General features: G+C 42.4%; 1 protein-coding gene across 1 annotated transcript; it reads right to left on the minus strand.

The window, feature by feature from the left end:
* Positions 1–3791: 3791 nt before the first annotated feature.
* LOC147498652 (uncharacterized) lies at positions 3792–4604 on the minus strand. Its single transcript, XM_086563302.1, has one exon. The coding sequence runs from the start codon at positions 4602–4604 to the stop codon at positions 3792–3794; it is 813 nt and encodes a 270-aa protein (XP_086419428.1).
* Between the last annotated feature and the right edge of the window lie 15313 nt (positions 4605–19917).

The raw sequence follows: 19917 nt of genomic DNA on the forward strand, positions 1-19917 counted from the left end.
TTTAACAGTTATCATAGATAGTAAAACACGTACAGTGACCAATTTAGCAACCGGTGCGAAAGTATCATGGTAATCTAGCCCTTCAATTTGAGTAAAACCTTTGGCAACTAATAGATTGAGCTTTGAGACGCTCGATAATACCGTCAGATCGATACTTAGTTTTGAATACCCATTTGCAAGCAACGGATTTTTTGTTTGAAGGCAGATATGTCAGAGTCCATGTATTATTTCTTTCTAGTGCTTCAATTTCCTTATGCATTGCAATCCTCCATTGAGGTAATTTAACAGCTTGGGAGAAGGTTTTGAGGTCATCTGTAGAACAAATGGTGGAAACAAAAGACTTGTGTGCAGCGGAAAAATTAGATATAGAAGTATAATGGTAAAGAGGATATGGTGTACCTTTCAACTTGGAGGTAGATAAAGAAGGTTAACATGCATGAACAACCGCGGAACATACATAGGCATCCAAATAAGGTGGATGCCGTCGATTGCGTTCTGTCGGTTCTGATGTAGCAGGAGGAGATGTAGAAATAGATGTAGTAGTAGTAGATGTACTAGTGGTTGGTTGGGTAGTCAAATATGGACATGTTGTGTTTGAATTTTCAGTAATATGGGCAATGGATGAAGGAGGTACGGTAGTGGAGGTATTACAAAGTGAAGATGCAGTAGTAAGTGTATTGTCATAACAAGAATTTTCACTCAAGGACAATAGTAGAACTAGATCAAGAGAGTGTTCTAGTGGTGATACTGGTAGTGAGGATATGTCATGAAAAGGAAAGATACCTTCATAAAATGTAACATTGCGAGAAGTCATTATAGTTTTAGTTGCAATATCAAAAACATGGTAACCTTTTTGTGCATGAGGATAGCTAATAAACACCCCAGGTTTAGCCCGTTGATCAAATTTATGTTGAATATTGTTGTTGTGAGCAAAGCATAAACTTCCAAAAATCCGTAAGCAAGAATAATTAGGTTTTGAGCCAAACAAAATTTCATGCGGACTTCTATGTGACAAAATAGGAGCTGGTATTTTGTTAATTAGGTAAGTAGCAGTGAGAATGCATTCACCCCAAAATTTTAAAGGGAGATGCGCCTGGAATCGAAGAGCACGAGCTACTTCAAGAAGATGGCGGTGTTTACGCTCTACAACCCCATTTTGCTGAGGAGTTCCAACACAACTTTGTTGGTAAATAACACCATTGTCAAAAAAAAAAAAAAAAAAGACTTTTGCATATCTTTAGATAAAAACTTAGTTCCATTATCAGAACGAACAAGTTGAATAGATGGAAAAATCTCAGTACCATTGTTAGAGTTAACATGATGTATGTGATACTGAAATTGTGTGTGAACCATGGCAAAAAAAGATTGCAAAATTTGTTTTGTTTCTGATTTAAAATGCAACGACTAAAATTATCTACAATAGTTAAAAAATAACAAGAACCATTTAATGATGGTTGAGAAAAAGGACCCCATATATTGCAATGAATTAAATGAAAATATCTAATAGTATTAATAGAACTTGAAGGAAACGATAAATGAGCTTGTTTTGCTTGAGGGCAAATATTGCAAGCTTTAGTTTCTGGACAAGAAATAATTGAAACATCTTTAACTAGATGACTGATAAGAGCCCAAAACTATAGTTTTAACCCTGTAACAGTCATACTATTAGACCAATTATGTGAGTAATAATTAAGAGTTAACACTGATTACGTGTTTTTATGCATTTCAGGTTTCAAACTCCTTTATGTGTAGAAATATGCCACTTTAGCGAGATAAAGGAGTAAAGGTCGGTTACTAAGGAGTTCCGTGATTAAAGGCCAAGATTCAAGAAGACAAAGCCTTTCTAAAGCCCGGTCAAAAGCTGAAAAGTCGACGCGGGCAGAAACAACACACAAAGTCAGTAGAACTTCCGAAGGCCATATCTTTGGACTCAGACCTCAGAATGGGGCCTACCTTATGTCAAAACGACCGGCTCGGAAAGAGCTTTCTAATGGTCTAAGCCTTGATCCAATCAGAGGAGCAGAAAAGGACGAAAAGTCTGTTGAAGCCAACTACAGCTGAAGAGGCCTTTTTGATCGAAAAAAGAATTGGTTTTGGGCCCGATTCTCGGCCCAAAACATGGCTCCAAGCCCATGCACGATTTTTGGATCTGAATGTATAAAAACCAAAGCTTCAGCTCTTTGTTAATGGTAGATAAGAGGTTAAAAAATAAAAGTAGCTTAGAATAGAAAATAGCCATTAGAATAGCTTCTAGATCTAGATTTAATTCTTTATGTTAAGTTTAGTTTCCAATCCAATTCTTGTTTTAGATTAAACTCTAGAATCATTATTCTTAATTAGATTAATTAATAAAATAGCTAGTTTGTTAATTTCGATTCTTGTCATTTACATTTGTGTTATATCTGATTTCATTTATTACTTGTTATTCAATTCTTAGTTATTAATTAGATTTTAATTATTGTTTAATTTAGATTAGTAAATTTCAATTATTTATATTATGTTTAGTTTTAATTTAATCGGAAATGATTGCGTAATGATTCTCGGCTAAACCTCCATTAGAGGGGGTTGAGAAGCCTTGATGAAAGCTTGATTCCGATTATCGTAGAGTCGTCGCAATTTCCTTTCCACTCTAGAAGCGATTAGTTCACCATAAGAATGGGTTTAATAGTTCACATGCTAGTTATGAATTGGTAGGAATGCCATGTGTAATTAGGGATTAGGAATAACCATATTGTTCTGCGATTTTCATTCAGATTACTGACGATTAAATGCGTTAGTAGGATTAAGTCGAGGTTAAGGTGGAATCAATCCCCCTCTAACTCCTTATCATAGAATCAACGTAGCATTCCCATAGTTATTTTGATAATCGACTAGTTGCATCTTGTGGGTAGTTGCATCGTAGTCTAGTTGCCACTTCGTAAATCTCTCATTAGACTTAAGAGTTAAGAGTACTTATACGTAGAGAACATGAACATGCGGAAGGACTAGGAGTGGAACGAACTTCTTACTCCACTATATCTCATAGGATTGAGAGTAGAATCTTTGATAAACATATAGGCAGCATAACATAGTTTTAGTTTACTTACGTTTTGAGTTTTATCATTCATTTCGTAGGTAAATTAATTCATTTTATGTTTTATCAATGACTTAAAGAGCGATAAGAAATGTGACCAAGGCGCCAATGCCATAAGTCGATAGAAGGTGGTTTGATAACGGCCATGGTTGAAGCCGCTAGAAAATAGTATAACCCTTCATGAATGTTACCCTTCCCAATCGTCCTCTTCATTGATTGGTCCTGAAAAACACATTCATGAGGAAAAAATATTACAGCACAATCATTTGAATTGGTAAGTTGACTAATAGATAAAAGGTTAAACTTGAAAGAGGGAATGAAGAAAACATTTTCAAGTTTAATAGTGGGAGACAACTAAACAGTACCAATATGAGTTACAAAAGCATTTGAACCATCAGGAAGACCAACACTAAAAGGATTGGGACATGGTTTATATGAAGAAAACAAAGATAAGCTATAGCACATATGATTGGATGCTCCTGTATCAATAATCCATACCGAATTTGTGGGAACAGTGAGAACAATACCTGCTAGGTTTGCACTATAATCTGCACTACCTGAAGAAAACATGGCAAGTAATTTGTTGTATTGTTCCTTAGTGATGTTAGGAGGTGCCAGCATTTCATGGTCATTGTTCTTTGTTGCTTTCTGTGGTTCAACAAATTTCTTAGGAGGGAAGCCATGGAGTTTGAAACAACGATCTACGGTATGATTGTCTCTACCACAATGATCGCAATGAAAACGTGGTTTTTGATTGCCACAGTTGAGAATGTTTCCATGAGGCACGGACTTCATAACAAGTGCTAGCTGCTGCTTCTAGAATAAGAGATGAGAATGAATGGATCTCTTGTTGCTTTTCTTCTTGACGGACAAGCGAATAAATCTTGCTAATGGGAGGAAAGGGCTCCATGAGAAGTATTTGACTGCGTATTGGTTTATACCTATCATGGATACCTTGAAGATATTTCATTGCTCGATCGTCAAAAATTTGATCTGCAATAAGCTTACCATATCCACAAGTGCATGGCTGAGTGATAGTGAGAGAATCAAGTTCATTCCACAAGGACTTGAGCTTGGTAAAATAAGCAGAGATACACATGTCGTCCTGCTTTGTATCTTTAATGGATTCCTTGAGTTGAAAAAATAATGGAGCATTTGATTGAGAGAAGCATTCCGCAAGGTCCTTCCAGATTTCTCTTGCAGATTCAGAGTACGCAATGCTTCCACGAATTTCAGGATTCACAGAATTGAGGAGCCAACATGAAACAAGATCATTACATCTCTGCCATTGAAGAGTTTCAGTAGCATCAATTGGTTTCTCAATCATTCCATTAACAAAACCAAATTTGTTCTTTACTCGTAAGGCCATAGTCATGGCATGAATCCATGTGCTATAGTTGTCACCTGATAAAGAAGGAGCAACCAACACAGTGGATGGATTGTCTGAGTGATGAACAAAGAAAGGTGTTTGAGTTTCAGTGACAACCATTGAATAGAGAAAATAAAGTGATGACTCTGGTGGTACAACCATTGAATAGAGAAAATAAAGAGAAAGATTGAAAAAAAAATTGAGTGTTTTGACTTGAATAGAAGTGTTACTCCGATACCATGAGAAAAGAAACACTCTATATTGATTTCCACAAGTGTTTTGTTCTATTGATTAATATGTATTTAAAAGAGAGATTACAACCTTATGGAAAGATTCACTCTACCTATCTAACTAAACAAAGATTACATTGGTGTAACTAACAGGAACGATAGACTCCAAATCTTATCAAGTAGTTCCTTGATTCTTGGAGTAAACACATGTAGATATCTTAACACTTACCTTACCCCTCTTGAAAATTATGCTAGGTAGTACCTCGTCTACAATCATGATTCCTTTGATCTCTCGTTTGAGAAGTTCAACCTTGTGCAACAAGAAGCTCATTTGTATAATCTAAACTTTGATTCAAACACACAAAATTGAATAATACGCATAGAAGACACACTTGAACTAAATAAACTCTATTATATCAATTCAACCATTTATATTAAACTTCATAAATAAAAACATTTACCATTTCATATCGATACATCTCTTTTCAACAATGCATCTCTTTTATTATTCTCACTTCTTCAGAAACTAATGTCTAGCCACTCAAACATATATATAGCTTCTCCAATTATTAATTAGAAAACTTCTAATACCAATCAAATTCTAATCTTATTTGTATTGCCAATTTCTAATAGGTTTCCTAATAGCAACTCATGCTTTGCTAATCACATCTCTTTCTAACGTACTAATTAACCTCTAATTATAATTTAACCAATTTAGCTAGATCTAAAATTACTAATTTCAACATCATTGGAGCTCGATACATTAACACGGGGCTAGTCGCTAGCAAGCTAAACATATTTGTTGTCAACAATGTACTTGTGTTATGAATAAAAATTAATAAGTACTGCCCCCCCCCACTATAGCAAATTATGGTCTCCCCATCCAAATACACATAAAAATAAATAAAATTGGGGTTGACTGTGTGTTTTTTTTCCAGTGTATTTGGGAAAGAGACCCTAATTTCCATGGGGAGGGGGGGGGGGGGGTTGTAATTCTAGTTAGCCCTAAGTACTATTTGTCAGAGTTTGATCTCTTATCATGCAATCATATTAATTGGCTCTCTGGACTTGGACTTAGAATCTTCTAATTCTTTGAGGGAGAGACAGAGAATATGTCATTCAAAGGCTTTTACAAGAGATAGTGTGCCCTGACAACTCCAAGCAAGATGGATGTACTATATTACAGATGTTCATCAACTGATCGAAGATAACTACTATCTTCAGAGAGGGCAATATCACTGCTGACAACTTAGCTAAGACTGGTACAACTCTTGCAATTAATGAAAGAATTGTGGTATAAGGCAAACCGGAGTGGATACACACATGAGAAGGGCATTTTCAAACATTATATAGATTTTAGTGAGATGTATAATACTCCATAACTATATATGGTAGTAATCTAGGATTGATTTAGCTTGACCTTAAAGAGTGTAGTATGTTGCCTCTCTAAACACCACCCCGGGTAACTTTTTCCTTTTTTAATACAATTAAACTTACCCAGCAAAAAGAGAGAGAGAGAGAGAGAGAGAGAGAGAGAGAGAGAGAGAATATGTCGTTCACTTAGTGCTGTGCATTTTCAATGATGCAAAAAGAGGTTCTTATTAATGGCCATCACTTCCCGATCAAGCATTAATGTTATCCTCATTTTACTAAATATGAACCCTTAAAATCATGAATTTTGATATCGTGTTAGGAGGTATAACGTTAGACTAATCATAGTAATACTACACTGACACAGGAAAAATGACATAGTGACGTGACATGTTGCAACATCAATGTTGCAGTGGTGAAAATAAGAGCCAAAAATCTCTTTTCGCTCACTCAAAACACTTCTTCTCTTTCCACTATCATCTTTCCATTCTTATTTTGCCATTCTCATTTTTTCTTCATAGCAAACCATCCATTCCATTAATTTTTCATAGTGCAATATTGATGTTGCAGTGGTTTTCATGGTGTAACATTGATGTTGAAGTGATATTTCGCGGTGTAACATTAACGTTGCAGTGGTTTTCATGGTGCAACATTAATGTTGTAGTGATATTTCTCTTTGTAACATTAATTGACGTTGCAGTGGTTTTCATGGTGCAACTAACATTGATGTTGCAATGGTACTTCTCGATGCAACATTGATGTTGCAGTGGAAATTTTTAATATTATAATATTAATATTGCAGTGTCACGTCATTGTGTCGGTCAACTGTGTCAAATTCTCTGTGTCAGTGTAGAATTATTGGACTAATCATCGCACCTTCCAATTTGAATAGGGACATAACGCTAATTAGACCAATAACGTTAATTAGACCAATAGAAAAAGAAAAAGGAGTGAAAGAAGGGAGAAACACGACAACTTGTTGTCTTGTTGAGGGAATTGACAATTCTCTCACTTCTATTTTTTCCTAAACTTTAGGAAGGTAACCTTGTTAGATTATTCAATAATTAGTTGCAATTAAAATGGATTACATTGCTAACCATAGTTAAGAATTTGCAAACTAGCTAGTTTTGACAAGTGTCAATTTCCTATTCGTCCCACATGCCCACATAGAAAATTCACTAGTCTCTCTCACGTACACCTTCAAGAAATCAAGACCGTCTCTCTCTCTCTCTCTATAATTTTTTTTTCTATTTAGTGAACTAATATAATGCATCAACATGCTGAAAAAACGTGCTGAATGAACGTGTTAAAAGGTCTAAATTGCTTACTAAATTAATACATTAACAAGTTCAAAATAAATGTATTAACGGGATTAAAATGGTTGCCCTAAAAGAGAATCCATTAATATGAGTTAAATTTCCAATTTCCTACGAACTTTTTTGATTCCGAACTTTCTAAATTCGGGAAAAGAAATTGCGCATCTATCCAAAAAAAATTTGAAACGGAATGTGAAAGGAAATTGCCATCTGAAAAAAAATGAAATTTTTCTGAAGGCCTAGCTTGATCCGATCCAATGTCACCCCTAAGGGATTCATAATACTAGATACGTCGTGCTTTTATGTAAAAACAACTAGCACATATATTTAAATTCATTCTGCAACTACCGGACATAAAAACATATTTGGTTTGATGATTATCAAAAATAAAAACGAGAGATCAATAGTCGAGGGAGGGGACACTATCTTCCCTCAAATCCAATATTATATATCAAACGTGCTTAATGTGCTCAGTTGCTCACATTCATGATAACCGGCGTACGTGTCCCCTATTATAATATAGGTTGTATGTTGTAAACTAGCTTGGAATGGGTAAGTGTCGTGAAAGAGTTGAGATCGTGATTGTAACTAATTTTAAGTACGTAAAAGTGTGAGGGCCTCATTTTGAGGGTTTTTTTGGCCTATGGGACGGGTTGGGGCTGGTGGGCTGAGAGTTTGAAGGCCATTTTGACACCCCTAGTTAAAGTACGATAAACGTTCGGTTCCGGTCCGGTTCCAGTTTTGGTTTGATTTTTTTGTTTAAAAGACCATTTGGTTCTAGTTCTATATAGTCCGGTTTTTTTAATACCCATTTTTAAACTGTTCCTAAAAATAGGAACCAAAATCATAATTTTTTCTATAGTTCCAGTTCCAATTCCGGTTAAACGGTACCCATCGACACCCTTAGATACCAAACCATACCTGAATAAAGAGAGGTTAGATATTGGTTAAGAATAATAAATTATCACACGAGAAAACATGTTAAATTTGTTGGGTCGAGTTGTGCTCATGTTTGTTATAAAATTTACAAAAGTGCATATATATAAACAAAACAAAAATTGACAAAATTGCATATATTTGCTAGTTTCACATTATTGCCATCATCATGTCTACTAGAGTCTGGAAACCGATAGAGTATGAAGAGTTCCATATACCGGCATTATAATCATTTAATTTGAAGTTGAGTTCAATGGGGGAATGACAAACACTAATGTCACATACGAGTGATTGTTGAAGTAGCGTTGGTATTTAACCCTTTTAGTTTGCTCCAATATCCGAATAATTGTGTGTAACTTTAATTCCTCCATTCGATACTAGACTTGAATAAAGAGAGGCTAGCTATTAGCCTTGTTAGCAATTCGCCGAATTATTCGTGAATCGAATTTTTGAAGGGCAAAACATATAATACTTCCGAATGTTTGAAAGATTCACAATAATTCACAAATTTTTGCCTTGAAACGAATAATATAGATTTTGCCGAATTTTTGAAATTCGGCTAAAACAAAAAAAAATGAATGAAAATTCGGTTGCGTTTTTGTTATTTTTTATATACTTTATGTCCTCACTTTTACTTTAAGTCCATCACTCTTACATTTTTAATGATAAATTAATCCAAAAGCTTTGTTTTTATACTTTTTGGGCAATATTTAAATTATTATGTCATGCCGTCATGGTGTGTCTGTATTTTGAAATTTGAACGTTAATTTCAATCCAAAAACAAATAAATGGAGGTACCTATGTGGACTATTCAATTGGTTTCAATGTTTTTATAGCTAAATTGTTTAGATATGTTTGTTATGTTGTAAAGAATGACAACTATTATTAATATTTACTAACATAATATCACAAATTTTTGACTTCCGAATTTTTGCAACTAAACGTTTAAAACGCGTTAATTAAACACCGCATAATTGTCGTATTGCGATTTTTTTACCGTACCATTTTTTTGAATCACCAAATAATTCTCAAATTATTTCCATACCGAATTTTTGTCGTATCTCGAATCGCTAACAAGGGCTTTTAGTGACTATATATATATATATATATTAGAGTAATAAGTTATCACTAGAGAAAGCATATTATGTTTTTTTTTTTTTTTTTGCTAAAGATATTGTAGTGGCTCATTTTATAACATAGGACTAGGTCAAAGAGGGTGGGGGGCAAGATAAGCGGGTAGGCTGAGGGGTAGGGGAATCGGTTCGCGGAACCCTAGGGCGGACGTGGCCGGGGTACGACTAACAGGAGGCCGTCAGATGAAGGGGCAGCTGGATGGCCCAGATTGAGGGTGAAGGGGTATAAAAAGGAAAGAAGAAGAGAGAAAAAAAGGAGGCACTCGGAAAAGAGAAGAAAGGAAAAGAAAGAAAAGAGAAGAGAGAGAGAGAGAGAGAGAGAGAGAGAGAGAGAGAGAGAGAGAGAGAGAGAGAGAGAGGGAAGTGATTTGGTTGCTTTAGACTGTAAGAGTTTTTTGGTTCTTACATTTGGCGCTGTCTGTGGGGACAACGCGAGCAAAAAAGAGATGGCACCTAAGAAACAGGTAGGGAGACCGAAGAAAGTGGCTGTACAGGAACCAATGCATGAGGTAGTGGCCGGTGGGGGAAGAAGGAGATAGAAGAGAGGAACATGAAGCGGAAGAGACGCGGCTCATGAGAGAAGAGATAGGGAGGCTAAGAGAGGAGAATGACGGATTAGGAAGGGAAATAGAAAGGGAAGAAGAAGAGACGGATAAAGAGGCGAGCGAGGATGCGGAAGAGGAAGAGAATAATGAGCCGAATCTCGTGGAAAATCCGGTAACCGGGTTGACGGTGGAGCAGGTGCAAGAAATGATAAACAATGATAGGGAAGCTAACCGGCAGCAGACGAAGGGTTACGGGGGAGCAGCTAGTCAGGTGATGCATGGTTGGGCTGAGTCGCAACCCATTGGCGAATGGCATTTAGGCTTCGGAAGTCCCAAAGCATTTCAACTAACCTAGATTCGAAAGGTATAATGGAAAGGGCGATCCGGCGGATCACATCCTCCACTTTCGGCAGCAAATGCCGCTCTGGCAAGAGTCTAGATATGACGGTTTGCAATGTATGATGTTCCCCGCTAACCTTAAAGGGGGTCATCGGATTGGTATTATCGACTACCAGCTGGGAGTATAAGAAGCTTTCAAGAATTGGAACAGGCGTTTATAGATCACTTCATTCATCAGAAAAAGTGAGTGGTGGATATCGCAGCATTATTCAACGTGCGACAAAGATCCACAGAGTCAGTAAGGGAATACTTGTGTCGGTTCAAAGCTGAGACATTGAAGGTCGAAAACCTGGATGAAAGGACCGCGGTGATTGCATTTGAAAGGGGGCTGCGGCCAGGGACAGGAGTACACCAGTCGGTAGCAAAGAATGAGATTGCAACATTGCATGATCTGTATCCGCGGGTAGAAAAGTATATCCGATACGAGGACAGTATGCATAAGGAGTCCAAGAGATCCAGGAAGACGGTGCTATCCACGGAGAAAGACAGGGAAACAAGGAAGGCGAGTGTGTTCGAGAAGGAAAGGGGTGGATACCGCGGCTACACAGCACGGACCGAAAGAAGCCGAGAAGGGATTAGAAGGGAGAACAGAGAGAGAAAGCCATACCGCGAGGTGGAAGTTACACCCCTAAATAGATCCCTAAGCAAAATACTATCGCTGATAAAGAACATGTAGGGATATGAAGGGTCGCGGAACACACCCAGAGAAATACCTGGTAAACCTTTCTGTGCTTACCATCAGATACACAATCATGAGACCGATGACTGCTACACACTAAAGTGGATGGTTCAGCGTTTGGTGGAAAAAGGAAGGATGAGGGAGTTTATAAGGGGAGGACAAAACAAGGAGGTCATACCGCGACAAGATTGTATCTTAGGAACCATTAACGTGATCTTCAAAGGAACCATTAAGCCATAACGCTCATATCTTCTTCGGAACTGCGAGCATCCAAAAGTGAATGAGGAAACCGATAATCCGCGAGCAAGAGAGAGGGGAAAGCGGAGGACAGAATATATAGTATTTAGCATCCGCGGGTAGTGGATTCTCCCCATGAAACCGCCTTGGTCATCACGAAAGCAATGGGCAAATATGGTGAAAAGGGTATTGGTGGATTCGCGGCGTATTGGTGGGATTTGTTGTTCAAAGGGGCATTGGAAGAAATGGGGATCAATCATTAGTTGAGGCCTCCGCGATAACTTATACCGGTTCAATGGAGTATGATCGAGCCAATGGGAGAGCTCTTACTACCAGGTGACCACGACCCGTCGCCATCCCATCCCAATACAATGCAATTCTCGGGTGGCGGTGGATTCATGAGATGAAGGTCGTCCCATCAACTTACTATCAGGTGATACGGTTTCCCGCTCCCTCTAGTATGTATGAAGTGTGGGGAGATCAAGTGACAGCCAAGAACAGTCATTGGGGTACAGTCAGGCGGTTGATCCGAGGGCCGGACGAGGAAAACTCAAATCCAAGGAAGAGGCAGGCATAGCAATTACAGTGTACCACGGTAGAGGATAAGGGGGACGCGGCAACAGGTCCGAAGACTATGGATGAGATTGAAGTGGTGAATATAGGAGGAGAGGAAGAGAGGTTTACAGCGATAGGGTCCCGCTTGACGAATGAGTGGAAAAGAGATTTGATTCAGTTCTTGTCAGAAAACCAGGACGTGTTTGCATGGACCATTGAGAAGGTTACGGGGTTGGACCTGGAGTTCGCCTGTCATCGGTTACACATGAGAAAGGAGGCAAAGCCAGTAAGGCAAAAGATGAGGAGTATTAGGCCGAAGTATGCAATAGGCATCGCGAGGAAGTCGCGCGGTTGAAAGGAGCCAAATAATACGAGAAGTAGAGTTCACGGATTGGTTATCCAATGTGGTGGCGGTACCTAAAAAGAATGGCAAGGTACGGATGTGAGTAGATTTCACAGACGTGAATGCCGAGTGCCCGAAGGACAGTTACCCCATGCCGTGGGTGGATGAGTTGGTGGATAGGACAGCAGGATTCAAAATATTTTCGTTCATGGATGCATCGATGGGATACAATTAGGTCACAATGTCTGGGCTAGATCAAGAGAAAACAACATTTGTAGTGGAAGGCGACACATACACGAGGATGCCTTTTGGGCTGAAAAATGTCGGGGCCACGTTTCAGCGGTTAGGGGAGAAAATGTTCGAGAGCAAGATTAGGAGGGGCATGGAAATATACATAGACGATATGGTGGAAAAGAGCATGTCGGAGAGAGAACATTTAGATGGATTGAAGGAAATGTTCGAGATTTTGCGGAAACACAATCTGAAGCTGAATCCAGAGAAATGCACGTTTGGGGTGACCACCGAGAAGTTCTTGGGCTACATCGTAAATCATAGAGGAATATAAGCTAACCCAGAACAGATAAGGGCATTGGTAGAGATGTCGTCGCCGCAGAACGTCATAGAGGTGCAGCGCCTCGCTGGGAGAGTCGAGACATTTAATAGATTCATTCCAAGTCATCAGACAAATGTAGACCGTTATATCGATTGTTGAGAAGTACTCCAGACTTCGTGTGGACCTCGGAATGCAAGGAGGCATTTCAAGAGCTGAAGAGGTATTTGGGCAAAGCTCCATTGCTATCGCGGCCGGAGCAAGGGGAGAAATTATATCTGTACCTAGGGGCCACCGAGTATGCGGTCAGTTCCGTTCTGGTCAGGCTAGATGACAGAGTGGAGAGGCTGGTGTATTTCCAAAGCAAGACACTGTTGGACGCCGAGACACGGTATAGCAGAATGGAGAAATATGCCCTGGCCTTGATCTTCTCTCCCATGAAGTTGAAACCATACTTTGAGTCACACTCAATAGTGGTGGTGACCAACCTGCCGCTTAAGTAAGTGTTAAGGGCTGAGAAGTCGGGCCGAATGTTGAAATGGGCAGTGATACTTAGCTCCTACAAGATACAGTATCAGATAAGAACAACGGAGAAAGCTTCAGTCGCCGCCGCCTCTTGGCAGAATCCCAAAGAAGGACCCAACGTGGGGAGAGGAGATGGTCATGGAGTCAGACAGGGAGGGGGTGCCCGATCAACTAGATCCTTGGGATAAGCGAAATGGGTGGAGAGTGTTTGCGGATGGGTAAGCTACAGAAGCCTGTAGCGGCATAGGGGTGGTGTTGGTTACTCCAGATAATAATAGGATCGAGTTGACCATGAAACTAGGTATCGCGGCATCCAGCAACGAAGCAGAGTACGAGGCCGTTATAGCAGGACTAAGAATGGCCGAAGATTTGGGAGTGAAAGACTTGATCATGTATTCCAATTCAAATCTGGTGGTATGTCAGGCAAATGGGGGTTTTGCGGCCCGGTGTCCAAGAATGGCCAAATACTTGCAGGTGGTGCATCAAAGAGCTAGCAAGTTTGCAAAGCTCCAATTTGTACACCTAGGGCACGGGGAGAATAGGCATGCGGACGCTCTGGCATATGTGGCCGCTGCCATGCCGAGTCCGAGGAAAGAACTATAAAAGTAGGAAGACTGGAGAGGCCAAGTACAGAGGAAATAATGGAGGTGTGCCATGTTGCAGAAGAAGAAGGGGGGTGGATGGAGCCCATCAAGCGCAATCTAGAAGGAGGGCAGGTGACTGATAGGAACGAGAGAAGGAGGTTGGATCTGGTGACTCAGAGGTATGTGTTAATGGAAGGGGAACTGTATAGGAAGAACTTCAATGAACCGCTGCTGAAATGCTTGGGGCCGCAATTATCATCAGAAGTACTGACAGAATTACACGAAGGGAATTGTGGGAGCCACTCCGCAGGGAGGACAACGGCACATCGGTTACTGACGCAGGGCTATTTCTGGCCTCATATGAAACGAGATGCGGTCGAATTTGCCAAAAGGTGTGACAAGTGTCAGAGATTTGCACAACGGATATTTGCACCTGCGGAGCCCCTGCATAACGTCTCTTGGCCTTGGCCCTTTGCCATGTGGGCGTTGGATATCGTCGGGCCATTACCCATGGCTAGCGGCAAAAGAAGGTATATGTTGGCAGCCACGGACTACTTCACAAAATGGATAGAAGCCGTCCCATTGCAGCAGATAAAGGAGACTCAGGTGATTAAGTTTTTGTGGGAGAACATCATATGTCGGTTTGGACTATCGTATGCCGTCATTGCAAACAATGGGACACAGTTCACAGGAGCTAGGGTGGTGAGACTCAGGTGATTAAGTTTTTGTGGGAGAACATCATATGTCGGTTTGGACTATCGTATGCCGTCATTGCAAACAATGGGACACAGTTCACAGGAGCTAGGGTGGTGGCGTTCCTCGAAGCCTACAAAGTGAAACAAGGGTTTTCGGCTCCCTATAACCCAGAGGGCAACGGGCAGGCAGAGTCTTCCAACAAGACGATATTAAACAATATGAAAAGAAAATTGGAAGACAGGAAGGGCGCATGGGCCGACGAGTTGAATCATGTTCTTTGGGCTTATAGAACCACCCCATGGACCACCACCAAATAAACCCCGTTCGCCCTAGCATACGGCGTCGAGGCCGTAATTCCCGCAGAACTGGTGGCGACTACCAGGAGAACCAAGGCAGTGGAAGAAGGATCAAATTGGCGCATTTTGGCTGGAGATTTGAACTTTGCAGAAGAGAGAAGAGATGCAGCCCGCATCCGTCTGGTAGAGTATCATCGAAGGTTACAGAGGCAATACAACATGCGGGTCAAACCGCGGAAATTTAAGGTGGGGGAATTGGTGCTCCGCCGGGTGACGCCAAGCACTAAGGAGGAAAAAGACGGAAAATTGGGTCCAAACTGGAAAGGGCCGTACACCGTGATGGAGGAAGGAGGGTCAGGAACCTATAAGCTCCAAACTTTGGAAGGAAATCTAATAACAAGACCTTGGAACGTAAGAATGTTAAAAAAGTTTTACAAGTGAATGTACTGAAGTTCAGAGCAATGTAAAGAGGGTCCCTAGCAGAGGACTAAAGTTGTTTGTAAATATATAAAACCGCAACACTTTTGTGAAAATAAATATGTTTGTTAGGCAAACTTTCTGAATGAGAACGTGAGCACAAAAGACACATGGGGCAAGGAAAGTGACCCCATTTGGCCCAGAGAGAGTGAAGCAGTGGAGGGGACGAGCCCTTCGCTGACAACGGCATAAGAAGGGGCCCTGAGCAAAATGAGTTACTCCGGCAGGTCACAGAAGCATCGAGCGCGCGGAGTGGGATGAGCCTTCCGCGGACCATGAAGGAGAAAGATACATGGGGCAATGAGAGTGACCCCATCTGTCTCCTAGAGAGAGAAAAGCAGCGGAGGGGATGAACCCTTCGCTGAGAGTGACTTAGGAAAGGGCCCTGAGCAAGATGAGTTGCTCCAGCAGGTCCCGGAAGCGCCGAGCATGCGGAGCGGGATGAGCCTTCCGCGGACCAGGGAGGAGAAAGACACCTGGGGCAATGGGAGTGACCCCATCTGTCTCCCAGAGAGGGAGAAGTAGCGGAAGGGAGGAGCCATTCGCTGACAGTGACTTAGGAAAGGGCCCTGAGCAAGATGAGTTGCTCCAGCAGGTCCCGGAAGCACTGAGCACGCGGAGCGAGATGAGCCCTCTGCGGACCATGAAGGTGAAAGACACATGGGGCAATGAGAGTGACCCCACCTGCCCTCTATAGAGAGAGACGCAGTGGAGGGGATGAGTACTTCGCTGACATTGATGCAGGAAAGGACCCTGAGCGAGATGAGTTGCTCTAGCAGGTCCCGAAAGCACCGAGCACGTGGAGCGGGATGAGCCCTCCACGGATCATGGATATGAAAGACACAGGGTAGCAATGAGAGGGACCCCATCTGTCTCTTAAAGAGGGAGAAGTAGCGTAGGGGGTGAGCCCTTTGCTGGCAGTGACTTAGGAACGAGCCCAAAGCAAAATGAGTTGCTCCCGAGGTAAAAGACACCTAGGGCATGGAGGGAGGCCCCATCGGTTTCTCATAAGGCTGTATCTGCTGAGCGAGATGAGACAAGAGGCAAGGAAAGGCATATGTAGCAAATCTAATAAGTGAAAGACGGTTGCAGGGGAGAAGGCAGAAAGCATATAAAACTCAACCACATAACAAAATGCATAAACAGGGGGCGAGTCAGATCGCAAGTAAATAACAGTATGGTGATACACATGAAAAACTAGGGCATTCCCTAGGTGGACAAATCAATATTAGATTCTTCAACAGAGCGTTCAACGGCAGCAGTGTGGGACTCTTCAACGACGGCAGCTGAAAGGGGGTCTACGCCATTGCAAGATTTTCTGGGTGGCCAGAAGGGCCAGCGGCCTCTGTATGGTCGGCGGCAGCATCAGAGGGTCCAGTCACCAGTACAATAGGTTTGTCGGGGAGAAGGCGGCCCTCTTGAGTGAGCCAATCGAGTTCCTCCTAGACCTTCTGGGCCACCCTCTTCTCAGCGAGATCTTTGAAACAGTCGCGAAGAGTCATCATATCCTGTTGGTGCTGCTCCAGAATCTTGGCGGTTTCATCTTGGTGTGCTTGGTTAATGGCGTCCACGGCCTTTTGATGCTGTTGGGTGAGGGCATTGAAAGTTAAGCGGTAGTCTTGAAGTTTTTCTTTGACTTTGAAGCAGCGCTCATTGATCGAGTCCATGTACCGCTGGTGGGAGGCTTCGGCTGCAGCCAGTTCATCTTGAGCCTGGACTTTGCCCAAATTGGCGGCGGCAAGATCTGACTGAAGACTGGCATAAGATGCCCGCAAGCCTGCGAGGCCGTTGAGCTCTTGCTCCAGGGCGGTCACCTTATTCCGGGCGCGGAGAAGGCTGCGGATCATAAAGGAAATGTCTAGACTCACCTGGGTCAGAAAGATAGAGGGTTAAAAAAAAAAAAAAAAAAGGGGGAGGAGGGGGTACCCGTTCCCAGTTAGTGTATAATGAAGTGCGATGTGAATCAAAGGAACCCCCATCAGCATAGGCAATGTCTTTGGGCAGATGGGCATTGTAAAACAAGGAGGAGGCCACAGCAACGTTGTCCAAGGCGGAGTCCGCGGTGTTCACCTTCCGGTTTCGCACATTGAAAATGGGACAGAAGTCCTCAATGGGTGCAAGACTGGAGGCCGGGGCGGCGGGCTGAACGGGCTCCTTGCCAAGTCCGCGAGTGCATGGAAAGGAGGCAGCTGGATGAGAGGGTGATGAAGGAGGGGCTGGGCCTTCGGGCATGGGGGCCTGGTGGGCTGTAGAGGCAGGCTCGTCAGAGGTGGATGGCCGCAGCCTCTTGGCTGGCGGCTGATCAACAGTGTTTGCATGTCGGCGGGGGGAATCTCCATCACGTCGTCATCAGAGTTGGTATCGAATAATTGTTGCTTGTGGACGTCCATATCTACAATAGGGGAAGGGTGAGAGGTGAACTGGTCGTCCCAGTGGGAGATAGAGCGGTAGGAAGGGATGTCACTGGGAGTCGAGGAAGGGTGGAATTCTTGAGGATCACGGGATGCGGATGTATGGGAGGATGTTCGAGGATGGGGGCGGGGAGAAGTATGGGTACGAGACCTCTTCTTGGAGGGGGGAGATGCACGGGCTTTCGTTCTTTGGGGGGGGGGGGGAGGACGAAAAAGGGACCCGTTAAGCCGTGGAAGGTGTTGAGAGCGGGAGTGGGTAATAAGGGAGTAGCGGTGGTGGGATGAATACCTAAAATGTCAGCTTGAGCAGAGCCAAGGTCATGGAGCTGGGAGAATATAGGACAAATAATGTTGTCATAAATTTTGGATTTGGAATTTGGTCGCCAACCTGTAAATAAGAACAGAAGTGAGTTAGCAGATCAGAGGAAAAACTTTTCAAAGAAAAGAAACAAAGAGAAAAATGGAGAAGGAACTACGATGCTCACCGCAGAGTCGGAAGGCGAGGTGGTTAAGAGTCAAGGTAGAGGGAATGTCCACGGACAGAAAGTTACCTGAGACGTAGAGCGGAAAATGGTGCCAAACTTTGTCAGAGGTGGTAAGCTTAAGGAGGAAAGATTGCTTTTCGGGACGGACGTAGAAGGACTGATAGCCAATGCTGACATCTTTAATACTGGTTTTGAGGTAGTATTGGGAGTAGATATCGCGACTGGTGATCTTGGGTACATGAGACTGGTTGTAGGAATTCGCGGCGTACATTATTCGCCAGAAATTACCTATACCTTGACAAGGGGGAATGTTGAAATGATTGCAAACTTTAACATCCAGAAGAGTAAGGGGAAGCCGTAGACCGGAAACTATTTGACCTAGGGTGACGTCAAGAGAGCCCGGTCGGCAGGGAACCAAATGGGGGTAGTGGGTGACAGAGGGCACGTGTTCCAATACCACGTCGGCTGGAACACCGTAGGCTGCTCTAATGGCGTCCAAATTAGGTCTACTAGATCTAGGGGGAGGCAACAATAAAGTAGTGTGTCGACCGGAGGTGGAGGGTACGATAGGGGAAGCAGGAGGAGAGGGAGAGGAGGCGCCTGCTGAATGAGAGGAAGACGAGTCACCAGAGTCGCGGCCTGACATCGAAAAGAAGATGAACCGACTCTAGGAATCGAATTATATCAAAATGAGAAAGGAAAAGACAGTTCAACTAAAGAGAGAAAGGGCCAAGAGTACTTACCGATCAATGGTGAAAAGGAGTTGGTGAAGGCGTGAGGGATAGCCGGAGGGATGAAAAGTGCAGGGGAGGTTACTACTGAGAAACACGAGCGTACTGGTGAAGATTTGTGGAAGAAGAAAAATGGAGAGTTTGAGTAAAGGGAGAGAAGGAGAGTAGACAGTGGAAAAGAAAGTGAGGGAAGAAGAAGAAGTGTGAGGGGTTTAAATAGGTTGAGGGCAAAATGGTAATTTTGGGCGGTGGGGAAAACGAAGCAACAGCTGATGTACCAGCCGAAGGGTGACACGTGGGCACACGGGTTACCAGGGGCCGCCAGAAAGAATGCGTGTGATGAGTGTCTTTCACATCACAAGCTTCCCAAAAAGGACAGATATTAATGGAAGGGGAGACAAAACGGTGGAAGTTCTCGACCTCGGGCCAATAATATGATCGCGAAGTCGAGAAGGGGCATTTGTAGTGGCTCATTTTATAATAGAGGACTAAGTCAAAGAAGGTGGGGGGCAAGATAAGCGGGTAGGCTGAGGGGTAGGGGAATCGATCCGCGGAACCCTAGGGCGGACGTGGCCGGGGTACGACTAACAAAAGGCCGTCAGAGGAAGGGGCAACTGGATGGCCTAGATTAAGGGTGAAGGGGTATAAAAAGGAAAGAAGAAGAGAGAAAAAAGAGGAGGCGCTCGGAAGAGAGAAGAAAGGAAAAGGAAAAAAGTGAGAGAGAGAGAGAGAGAGAGAGAGAGAGAGAGAGAGAAGAGGGTGCTGTAGGGAAGTGATTTGCTTGCTTTAGACTATAAGAGTTTTTTGGTTCTTACAGATATATATAAAAGCATATTATGTCAACATACATGTGGCATTGGCGCATAAAATTATGCAACAAATGCAAATAACATTTTTCATTTGTTTGCCTTTATGTATGCATTCCTGGCGAATCGGATTTTGCTCGTACTAATTTTGCCGATTGTAACTATTGTCA

The sequence above is a fragment of the Coptis chinensis genome, chromosome 5, assembly GCF_015680905.1.
Source record: "Coptis chinensis isolate HL-2020 chromosome 5, ASM1568090v1, whole genome shotgun sequence".
In the NCBI taxonomy this organism is placed as follows: domain Eukaryota; kingdom Viridiplantae; phylum Streptophyta; class Magnoliopsida; order Ranunculales; family Ranunculaceae; genus Coptis; species Coptis chinensis.

What these genes read in the sequence shown, in the direction of transcription:
- LOC147498652 (XM_086563302.1), bottom strand. Translation starts at nt 4,604, where the DNA reads ATGGTTGTACCACCAGAGTCATCACTTTATTTTCTCTATTCAATGGTT.